This window comes from Alligator sinensis, unplaced genomic scaffold (genome assembly GCF_000455745.1).
Source record: "Alligator sinensis unplaced genomic scaffold, ASM45574v1 scaffold168_1, whole genome shotgun sequence".
Lineage (NCBI taxonomy): Eukaryota > Metazoa > Chordata > Crocodylia > Alligatoridae > Alligator > Alligator sinensis.
Genome location: NW_005842377.1, coordinates 68,124 through 80,603, shown reverse-complemented (window position 1 = coordinate 80,603; position 12,480 = coordinate 68,124). Strand labels below are relative to the sequence as shown.

Below are 12,480 nucleotides of genomic sequence, written 5' to 3'. Positions count from 1 at the left end.
ACCCCCACCTTTTCCCTCTCCCCCTGCCCCCTCCCCTCCACAGACTTACTGGCTCAGTGCTCTCTACGTGCACCAGAAGCAAAAATCCCAAGATTTGAGGGTTCTATCCGGAGATCATTAGTCAGAGTTAATTTAACTTGGAAATCGGAAGTCTCTCGATATTTTTTTGTTGTGAGAGTTGGCATTACTGGTGATACCACATTACAATTGAATGGATTTTATTTTCTGTTGTTAAGAAAATGCTTTTTTTAAAGTGCTGGTTTCACTTTAAGGGATAGCGTGAATTTGAATGTGACATGCGCTTTCATTAAAGCATTAGGAGAATCTCTGTGAAGTTTAAAAGTAGCTGGGTAAAAGACATTAAAAATGACCATATCCCTGTAAAAACTCCATATTTAACTCTACTTTGTAATCAAAGGCGCAATCTTTTAGCAACATGCTAAAATTTTCAAGTCCTGCTCTTGTTAAAGAGAGATGGAAGTATTCAGCACATCACAAAATCAGGCCTAATGGCTAAGGGCTGTGAAAAAAGCCTACCTCCTACCTATGCTGGCAAGACCCCTAGACTGAACACAGCTCTGCCAACAGAAGAGGGCTCCTGCCAGTTTAGCTGATGTTTTCTTGGGGAAGACATGCCATACCAACAAAACAGCCTTTCTTCTGTTGAAGAAAAGCACACCCTGTATCTCCACTAGGGGGCTTTGCCCCTATAGCTATGCTGCTGTAGCAGCAGTGAGCCGCCCATAATGTAGACAATCCATCTATTTCAAAATGCAATAGGAAAAAAACCCCTCTGCGTTGCTGTGAAGAATGAAAAAGCATTTTGCTAATCTAATAATGTCTGCAATTAAGGATTAAGAATCTCTTTATAGTTGATATCCTTTCTATGTAAGAAAGTCATTTTTGGTTTGTTTTTCCTACAGCCACTGCTTTGGTGGTATACACATCCTTTTAAAAATCACTTGCCAGCGATGCTGTGAAATACATGTCAGGAGACAGTTGTTGAGGGAAACAGATTCATACCTGTCTCTTAAGGGTTTACTTTTGCTAATGGGAGGAAAAAAAAAATAACTTTACACGAATGTAAAAATAAAACCATAACCTCAACCAAGCCAACTACTGCACAGAACTGTGGGAGTAAATTATACAAAGCCTTTATGGATCTGCTTTTAAGAGGCACTGAGCATTCACAAATCCTACTGATTCCTACTGGAACTGCGAGTGTTCAGTGCTTCTGGAAAAGCAGATACCCAACAGCTCATTTCAATTAGAAACTAAATTCCAAATAAAAATTGCTTATCCCATGGGAAGTTATCCCTGAAATGCATTCTACCAGAGCAGTGCTCAGCATTAAGGCAAAAAAACAAACAAACTTGCAAGCCAATGGCATATGCAGAATTTCAAGGGCTACATTCTGGTTTAGCCAATTATCCTTCCTAAAAGGATATACTGCAAAAAGCAGGATTAACAAGCATCCTTTCCTCCCAGACTTTCACTCTTCAAAGATTCTTCTTGCCAATAATCTGCCAAGGACACATGGCACACTATTTTTTTTTCTGGAATTGTAGTCTTTCCATAGCCTTTATCAAAGTGCGTAGAAAAGTTAATTAATGCATTGCTAAATGAATAGATGCACATGCAGTTATGTTCGGTAATATCCTAGCATCCATGCAGTTAAACAGAGTTTTGCCATTGACTTCAGCGAGGTCAAGGTTGCACCCAAGCATACCACAGTGATCATGCCCAAGAATACTCCTACATAGCTCTTTTTACAGAGGGCCAACAGCAAGGCAAACTTTCTCCGCATTTTGGCATATAGTCAGAAGTAAAACTTTTGCCTTGAAGTCCCTATACATACCAGAATTTGGCCCCAATTCTTTACAAGTAAAAACCTGATAAATAATGTTGTGTTAACTTTCCTTATGCAGCTACTAGATCAGAGAAGTCTGATTAAATTTCTATGCTGCTGAGTTTTGTAGCTGTTTGTACAAATGCTTTACATTAATCGGTACTGAAGCCAAAATTCTTTTTTCTTCTGTTGTACAGAATCCTAATGCACATCCAAGGCCAACCTCCCAGGATTTAGCAGGGTTTTGGGATATGCTGCAGTTGTCCATAGAAAATATTAGTATGAAATTTGATGAACTTCATCAGTTAAAGGCCAATAATTGGAAACAGATGGATCCTCATGACAAGAAGGTAGAACAATGTAGATTTTGTATGCTTCATTTAAAACCCTGCACAAATACTGGACAAATTAAATAGGCCTCTGCTTACAGCACTGATGTTAAAATGTGAAATGAAGCTCATATCAGATAAATTTCATTGTAATAACAATGTTTACATAATAATCATCTGGGATATTATCTGTAAGATGTTTCAGGCATATTTTTTAACCAAATCTGTCTTTGTGAATCAGATAATGGGAATGTGGTACTTTGTTAAACTTTACATTTAATCATATTAGATGATCAATCGTTGGAAGGAACTGCCTTATATATTGACTCTCAAAATTTAAATAAATCACATACGGTGCATATTACTGCATAGACCAAGAGTTCAGTTTAATTGCACACTCTAGGCTGTGTGACTTAGAGGAGTAGGGAAGTATTGTAATCATGGGTAACCAGCTCATAAATAGAGCGAGAAGCTGCTGTTTTACAGACCTGAAAAACACTTCTTAGAAATTACGTGTCATTTTTTGTTTGTTTGTTTTCTTTTTGATTTTTTTTAATGAGAAGTCTTGTTCTTGCGTTCACTATGCTGGCAGTGTCATTTACCCATGATAATCAAAACTCATCTGCAGCACTGGTAACTTTTTTTTTTTTTTTAATGTAGTCTTTTGTTGTTCCCATAAGAGAAAACTAGTTTCCAAATGTGAACTGTGTTCCTCTTTTCATTCTGGTATGGTACCATGTATGTATTTTTTCTCCTTACCATCTGCCTCAGGACAGCAGATCAGCTGGACAAACTGCACCTTGGGTGAACACAATGCAGAACTGAAAAACTGCCATTATCAGCATTTATAGTTTTATAGTGCCCAAGGGTGTATGCTACATGCTTTGCAGTAAATGCTTAAAAAGACCGGTCCAAATCTGGAGGATCTTTCAAACTAATGGCTGTGTTTCCATTAGCCTCGTTAGAAGCAAGAATGGTCTCTGCCTGATAAATGTGACATCTAGACAGGGATACAACAAACAACAGAATGGAGGGTGGGACAAGAATCACACCTTGATCTGTTAATATATGGTGGCTCAGGCACGTACATGGCCTTCCAGTTTAACCTGAGCTGCGATCCATCTTGTTGGTAAAGCAGCATTTTGTCCTGGATAAAAACCATATTTCCTCACATAAATTACACCCCTGAATAAGAGGTGCACCTTGCTATTGAAAGGCAGAATAAAGGGGGGGAAATCATTCCTTGTAGTAAGCAACTGCATAGCAGCAGCTAGAAAGCCAAGCCTGTTCATCGTTCTGCTCCCTGTGGATTAATGTAGATGATTTTTCCTTTTGCTTGGAAAACAGCAGAAACTGTTCTTACCATATATTTGTTGCATATAATGCACACTCCAGTTTCCAGCAGCTGCTTCTTGGCAGGGGGAGAGGGGGTGTATTGTACATGAGAAAATACATCCTACAGATCTTCCAGTAGGAAGGTTTGAAAAAAAACCAAAACACACTGCTGCCATGTGTTTTGCAAACTAAAAAAAAAAAAATTCACCTCTGTTATTCCCAAATTGGGAATGGCAGGTTCCAGGTTAAATCACAAACCATCAGGAGAATGCCACTTGTGTACAAAGCAGGGGATTTTTTTTTGACACAGGCTGATTCCAGAGATGTGGTTTTTTGGCCAAAACACAAAAGTCAGGTAATCATTTGTCCTGGCATTAATTGAAAAAAACAAGGGCTCAAAACCTGAACACATGTATGCTAAGGCACACTTTCATTAGCTTCTAGAATAAAACCTTAGGAAAAGTGTTTTCACTTTCCACTACAAAGAAAAGAAAGCTCACCAAAAAACTTCCCTCTTATTTGCATTTGAGAACATTTCAAAGCGTTCCCAACAAAAGGAAGACTCTAACAGGATTAAAATAAGTTAAGCAGTATTGAAAAAGGATCATACGCATCATACAGCCTATAGTAGGAAAGCAGAGCTTAGGTGTTTTAAAGAATTAGATTGACTTTGTTCCTCATTTAAATAAACATTTGTCTGGGATTTTAAATTAAACTGTTGAGGAGGTTGTGCAGCCTGTATGCCTTTTAAGACAGGAGTGCTGTGGCCTGCACAACTTCATGGCCATAAGTACAAACACACAAAGCACATGTCATGAGTTTATCGGAGTAGCCTTTAATCACGGTCAGACGGCTCTTTGGACTGCTGGCTGCAGGGAAAAATGAAGGGGACATTAATTCTTACAAAAGAAAGAAAAAGAAACTTCATATGGAATCACTGTTGCATTTGCCTCCATCCTTAACCTTGGAGCCTTCTTTAAACAATATGGTTTAATCTTTGGAAAAAGAGGGAAACTATACATAAGTGTAATGAGGCACCTTTATATTTCATGCAATGGAAGCTGTTGTGACCAACATGAGACAAAACTAAAGACTAGAATGTAACCTTTGTAGTGTAATAAAATCCCTTGTCTCAGAAGCCATGCTCGCAGTTGGAAGAGAGAAAGACAGTCTAATTAACTTGACAGAGACTTGTGGCTGCCTGAAATTCAGAACTAATTCATTCCCACCCCCCAAGATACCACTTTGTGTATTTTTACACACACACACACACACACACACACACACTCTCTCTCCTTGTTAAACATATATCTTTGGCTGCCAAAGTGATGATTAGTGTGTGTTATCTCAATGATTTTTAAATATTTTTTTCAGTTTGTAGCTGATTGTTGCTCCTTATGCCCACCCAGCACACTGCTAAATCTAAAGAATTTTTATACTGAGATACCAAACGTGGATTCTGTGAGATATTACCAAGATCAACCATCGCTAAATGCAATTTTTTTATTCTTACTCTGGTACACTAACTCCAGGCAGGTAGTTTACATTACATTTACATTGTGAACTATATCCATGAAGTCTCGGTGTCGTAAGCCCATCTAGTGCTATGTGTGTACTGTATGTAAAGGACAAGGTCATTTGTGTATTTCAGCTCTATAACACCAACTGCTGCTACAGTAAGTTAATTTTATTAATGAATCCTAAGAGTCTTATAGGAGTTGGGCATTTCAATTATATAGTGAAATTTATACATGAGGATTATGAAACTGTATTAGCTTAAATAGTGGTAAAAAGTTCTGTTTAAGATGCTCTCCTTTCTAATCCCTGGCACCAGGAGGAGGAATCTGGATTCCCAAATGGGAACCACATTAAGTCGTTAGCTATGGGAGCTTCAGCCCTTTCAGCGCCAGGCGTTTAATAAGCATCGTACCTGAGGAGAACTAGCACTGCTGTCAATACTATCTTTTTCTTTAAGCTTACATTATTTTTATGAACCTTTGAATACAAAAGCCAGTTCAATGAAGAAAAAAATGCAGATAAGAACTAACAAACTTTAGGTAAAATGTGTGTTCTAACTACTGACACATCCTAGTTTTTCCAACCTTTCCCTGAGAATTTGTATAATGTCATTAACCTTCTGCTTTGATCAGGAGAGAAGGGTCCCTCCTCCAGTGCCAAAGAAGCCAACGAAAGGCCAGGTGCCACTTATACGGGAACGCTCTCTGGAGAGCTCACAGCGTCAAGAGGCCCGGAAACGGCTGATGGCTGCCAAGCGAGCTGCATCTGTCCGTCAGAACTCAGCCACTGAGAGCGCCGAAAGCATTGAGATTTACATCCCTGAAGCCCAGACCAGGCTATGAAGGGATCCTTCCAGGAGGACTCTCACTGGCAAGACAAATCTCCTGTATAATCTGCCCCTCTAGGTCCCCGCTCAAAGCCACCATTAAGTATTTGTATTTTCCTCTCTCTCTCTTCCCCCCTTCTCCCCCACACTCCTCTGTACACAATCCCAATGAATTCCACTTTTGTGGTGTAGTTGTCAATCTTCCAAGAGATGTCCTCTAATAACCCTTGCTTTTTAAAGGTTTGCCCATATCATCATAATGCTTGGTCACATGTACTGACGCTACCATCTTGCCTCACGTAAAAGGTACAATCCTTTTTTCTGTTTAATAAAATAAAAACACCACATTCACACACATACACACAACTGTACAGTAGATGTTCCATTTAACTCATTCACGATCTTTAGTTTATCTAAAGCTAGTCTGTTACCTAGTGTACAGCAATATAAAACTATAGGGTATTTTGGAAATCCAGTAATGCAGAGTGATCCTTTTGGACTCTGCCGTCTTCCTCATAAAAGATGGAAAGGAGCTATGACTTAGATTCCCTTCTTTTTATTAGTATTCTTTTTTAAAGCAGATGGCGCACTTTATTCTGAACCTCCGTATCACAGCTTCTCACCTGACCTTCTCACCTGTAATGGTCGCAAGGGGGTGGGGAAACAGCTGTGTTGAGGTGAAAGGAAGGGGGGGGTAAGATAGTAGGGATAGGAAAGACCTTATGGAAAGAAAACTGAACTCACAACTGCACGCTCACAGCTGCAGAAACTGCCTCATTTTTATTTCCTCAATCACTACTTACACATTTGATCAGCAGAAGATAGTAAATTCAATCTTCCAGGGAAATAAATCTATTTTGAAAGGCAATAAAAAGGTGAAAAGAAATGGTCAAAGAGAACATAAAAAAGATGAAGGATTTTTTTTTGGTCCAAGAATTAAGAATTAAATATACACACACACACACACACACACCTGTACCATATTGTCAATTCCTATTGTATTGCATTGAATGGATTATATTGGTTTAAAAAACAGGAAAAAGAAAAAAAGCTTGGTTTTGTTACCGTCTTAACCTTGGTGAGACTATCCAATTTCACACAGACGCACACAGACACCTGTTACTGAAACATTGTAAATGGAACCCATAATACTTTTCAAAGCAAAGTTTTGTTTGTTTTATATGCAGCTGGTTGTACGCTACAGGTTAGACTGCTTACCATCAAACGGTTCATACCTAGGAGTAAGTTTCTACTTCAGTCTCTTAATACTACCCTGTTTTTTAAAAGCAAGGATTTTTCACAAGTTGTGGGACCATAACACATCTATGTTTTTTCACTACAGGGCTAAAAGGCTAACTTCCTACACTAGCTTTTCCTGTCATTTTGAAATCATGACTACTATACATTCCCAAATTTTCAGCAGTTCATTTACTACTTAGGGTAAAATCTTGCCCATGCTGCTAGGAGGTGTCTGCCATGTATAAGTGACAATAGCCATTGTGCCATTATAGGGCAAGATGTCTCAGGCATAGCACTGGAAAAAAAAAAAGCAATGCGGCTCCTTGCTTGGCACATGCACTAGAAGGCAACATTAGTTGGCTGCAGCAATCTGACCATGCCCTATAATTAGCACACCATGCACTCCGGGAACTGATGCGTGTCAGAAGGTAACAGCATTTTCCCTACATAAGTGTTGTCTGCAGGATGAAGGATGAATCCTCCCTTGCCAGTTCCTCTTACAATCTCTTCTTCCACTGGGGCACCCATGTAGCATGGGCAGAACGTGGCCCTTACTATGAGACACATGTACATAAGGAAGGAAACTAGAAATGGTCTGGTGGCGAAGTCCACTGATTGAGGGACGATGTGTACTTTGTACCACACCAGAGTTGGTCTTAAATGCCCTAATTCTTTAAACAGTTTGAACATTCCAACTGTGACAATCCCACTGCACGGTCAACATAATTGTGTAGCTCACATTTAAAAGATACCATCAGAAAGTTAAGCTGTTTCCAATTAGTACATCAAAGATCACGCCAGAACTTTGAATATAACATCATGGCCAGGTGCTAGTTTAATTTTATTCAAGAAATTAGGAGAGGTAATAGGTTCTAGCACCAAATCTGTTTTCATGAAAACATTCTAAAACCACTTTAGAATTGCTACCTCTCAAAGCCATTGATATCTGAGCTATGTCTTTATAAACAGGGCACAAATATTTACTGCTGTGGTTTATAAAATAAGGGCTAATCATTTAGTATTTAAAAGACTTTTAACTAGAATAATCAGAAATCCAATGTAACCCAAGAATGCTTCATGTGAAGGGGGCTTTAAAAGGTTTGACCCTAGAAGCATTTGAAGACCAGTATATTTGATAGTTTTGAAAGAACACACTTCATTTAACTTTTAGCAGCAGCGAAAGATCAGTGTTTGCAGTACGTATGGTGCCAACTGCCACTTTTGACCATGTAATCATGTTAAGAATTAAATATTATTTGGAACTCATTTGTATTAAGAGATACAAAGCAGCATCCCAGTGAGGGTCCACAGTCACATATATGTTTTGGTTGATTTATGAAAGAAGAGTTAAGACTTTGGTTGACAAGTGGCAAGAGAAATTTATTTAAAGATTATGCTGTAGTTAGTTCCAAAAAAACAAAAAAAACAAAAAAAGGCAGAAAACTGAAGACTTGTTAGTCTTGCACATGATAAATCATTGTATTTGTATAACATAGGATATTTTTTGTAAGTATTTTAAATGAATCTATTCTTAGTGAAATGCCTGTTAGTTCATATTGACTGTGGACAGGGCATTATAACATTTTCCTAGCTTTCCAGCACTGAAGAGTATGTTCAGCCTTGAAACTGGTTAATATATGACTATACTTCCACCCCCAGACTGCCACTGGTTAACCACTTGACTCCTTACTTACCACTATGAATATACTTTTTCTATAATTTATTTTAGTGTAATTTGTAACTATTTGTTCTTGGTCTAATCTGCCCAATGTAATCTAAAAAAGTATTATTTTCTGTTGATCTTTGGTACAAAAACCGTTGCTTTTTCCCTCTTTGGGAAAATTGACAAAAAAAAGTTGTTTTTGTTTCCGGCTTCAAAAGTTAAAAGAAAAGTATTTATTATATTTTTTGCAGATGTTTCCATAAAATTATCATAATCTTTTTGTAAAGAAAGATGAAGAAATGGATTAAAGATTTTTAATAATTGAAAAGGTAAATAGAAATAATTTATTTGTAATATATCTCCGTTTATTTATTGGTGTTTCCCTTAATGTTTTGGTGTGCACTATCACTTTAATTTACAATTTATCTTTGTGACTTGACAGTTTCTTTTTAAAAAAAAATTAAACACATTTTAAATAACTGGAATGTACATCACCGGCCTACCTATATTCCCAAATGAGATTTTTTAAATGTTTTCGGTTGGGGTGGGGGGAAGGGAAATAAGGTACAAATTTGAACGCCTTTAGACGGAGGGATAGAGCACATTTTTATGGCTTTATGAATTGGGTTCATAGGATTATCTATCTAGTTTGTGTGTGGACAGAAAAATGTAAATAGATGAATGTTTCCCATAATGTAAAAAAATAAATAAAATAAAAAAAGCAAATTAATAAAATAATTAATGCACTGCTTGTAAGAGCTGTGGGTTTTCAATGCAAATTCACAATCCCAGCACAGTAAAAATGTTTCATTTGATGTGGTCAAGAATAAAAGCCAAACCAAGAAAAAGCTTCTCTTAAGTTTTCAGAGCGTTAGACTTCGCAAAGATTTTGCTTGAGCAACTTTCATCATATGAAGAGTTCACCTGAACTCACTGGAATTGGTCAAAGGTTGGAAGTTATTCTCAGGCGTAAGTAGGGTAACCACCTTTTCAAAATGGAAAGGCAGGACATGCCCACCATACCCCACTCCTCCAGTGGCATGGCCAGAGCAAAGCCAAGCAGAACCCATGGGCGGGTGGAGGCGGATACAGACTGCCCGCTGCAGGCTCAGGGCTCCCTGCCCTGCTGCCCCCGCCAGAAGCCCTGCGGTGGTGGCTATACTGCCATGGTGAGGTACCCCCTGCCTGCCCAGCAGCAGCAAGGGGCACAACTCCACACCTCCACTGCTGCTGCTGCTGAGCGGGCAGGGGTAAGGGTTTTTCACTTCACCATGGCTACGCAGCCAGTGCGAGGCTCCTGGAGGGAAGGCAGCAGAGCAGGGAGCCCCAGACCCGCAGCAGGAAGCGTGCATCTGCCCCTGCCCTGCACACAACTTTGGGGGGCATGTGCCCCCTCCCATGTCCGCCTATCTGGGGGTGCACACAGCAGCAGGGAACTGGCCCTCTTCCCCCCACTAAACCCTGGATAAGCCACCCATGGCTCTGTCCCACTCCCCACCCCAGCCCTGGACCCCATGCACTTCCCTGCCTGGGCAGTGTCCCCAGGACACGCTCCTGCCACTGCCCCACTCCCTCCCTGACTGTGGGGGCATCAATCTGCCCTCCCCCCCCCCCCCCCCCCCCTCCATTACCTGCAGGCAGCTAGGGGAGCTGATCTTCACCGCTGCCTGGGTGGTGTCCCTGCATCCTGCACGTGGCACCCCATGCCCCCTGCAGCTTCTTGCAGGCTGGAACTCTGCCACCTTGCAAGAGGAAACCTGCTGTTTCCTGTGTTTTTCTGTGATGAATGAAAAACCCAAATCCTGGGACAAATGATGTCCCAGAGTCATGCAGCCCAGGACCAGGACCTGATGTTCCCATTTTGGGACTGTCCCACCCAGTTAGGGACAGGTGGTCACCCTAGATGTAATGGTTACCAGGAGCAGGGTCTTAATCCTTAGAAATACTTTCAAAGACAAATTCACCTGGTACCAGACCACCCTCTGCTGAAGACAACAGAAATCAGGCTTCAAAGGAAACAAAAGCCTTATGTTTGTTTATTTTTCATCATAGTTTCTCACATCATCTTAATTATCTTCAGTTGTGGTTAAATCAAGATAGATGGGTCAAATTGATCCTTAGTATCACCAGGGGAAGCTGTATTCCCTTCAGTGGAGACTGACTAGTTTATTCCAGACTGAATTTTGCCCTGTAGTATAAACTGTGTATAAACCAATGATTTATCTATAAGTTACTCTTACAACAATGCTTGTCTGAATTCTAAACCCACCTATTTCTGCTGTAGCGGTACAAACCAATACCAACAGTTTAAATAAGACTGGGAATTTGGGGTGTTGACAATAATTGTTTTACCTATACACCTATTTGACACTAAGGACCTTATGTTAATTGGGTCAATGACATCTGAATTTGCAGCATACAACCATGCTAACCACTTGATGTGCATATGGAGTCTCAGGACCAGGAAGAACTGAGCAGAGATTTGTATCAATGATGTGCTAAATGGAAGAAAATTTTACTACCAAATGGGTTGGGGACAATTTCTCTGCCTCAGAGGTCATTCCTTCTCTGGGTAGTGCTATGCTGTCTCAGCAAGACATGATGTTTAAACTGGACCAGAGTACACTAAATAGCTTGTATTTCCAAACCATTTTCTAGATGGAGAATTCATTCACATCTCTTGTGCAAAATCATTGTCCACTACCTGAGCCTCAGTTTCAAGTAGCTGTGTTGTAATGGTCAGTTAAAGTTCTGACCATTTTCTACAAGCTCAGTTCAGTGTCGGTTTGTTTACTCACCATTCTTATCTCCCTCTTTGTCCGTGGTTCTGGAAATGCAATTTTGTTTATGCTAAATCAGAAAATAATAAAATAAGAGATTCCCACACCCTCATCCATCGTTTCTGAGGATCCACCCTGGCAACACTGGTACTGGCAGCACGTACTAAACTCTTTGGTGTGGACTTGTTCTCAGTGGACACACCACACACACGCATACAAAAAAGGGACAGCTCCTTGAACAAGAGGTACTGATGAGTTTGTATTTTTGAATCATTTGGCACTGTAAAAAAATTAACAAAGTTGGGTGAAAACAGGCACCTCAGTAACTTCTTTGGCAGCTGTAACTAAGCTTGAGGGTGTTCAAGCAATGGTGCAGTCTGTTTTCCTTGCTCTTCAAGATACTTCAAAGGAAAATGACTGGGTAACAGGATCCCTGGCAAAATGGCAGTGATCAAATTACCTTTACTTAGCACATTAAGTCAGGGTTAATGCAGCTGTTCAGCCAGTCAATACAAATGCACCTGGGCTAGGACATTCCTTGCTTCACATAATACACAGATCTAGACTCACCAGTTTCTCATGAAAATGCTGTTACAGTGAACAAGTATATCCCCAACGATGAGTATCCATCCTAAAAAAAATTTCCCTGCATTGTTGCGCTATGCAAAAGTTAAAACACTACTGTCCTTCCACGTGTGCTCGCCCTCTTTAAGAGACTTTTGTGCAGAGAAGAAAGATGTTTCACAGTGTCCTTCTGTGTTCTTGTGATGCCGCTATTTGTAGCAGAAAGGTAGTCTCTATCATTTAATTCAGTAGGATCTATTTGAATTGCAACTGCAAAGCATGACGCGGTTGGCCTTTTCAGCAAATGCTCAGACTTTTCCACGCTTAGGACTGATCTTCATGCAGCAGCCTCTCACTACCACAGATTAATACAGCAG

General features: G+C 39.9%; 1 protein-coding gene across 1 annotated transcript in view; it reads left to right on the top strand.

Annotated features, from left to right (window-relative positions):
- DLGAP1 (DLG associated protein 1) overlaps window positions 1-9,005 on the top strand; it is a 719,594-nt gene extending 710,589 nt beyond the window's left edge. Inside the window, exons 13-14 of the mRNA XM_025210860.1 lie at window positions 2,047-2,199; window positions 5,664-9,005. Coding sequence (XP_025066645.1) covers window positions 2,047-2,199; window positions 5,664-5,873 — 363 coding nt within the window. The 3' untranslated portion in view covers window positions 5,874-9,005. The remainder of the gene's footprint in view (window positions 1-2,046; window positions 2,200-5,663) is intronic.
- The last annotated feature ends 3,475 nt before the right edge of the window (window positions 9,006-12,480 follow it).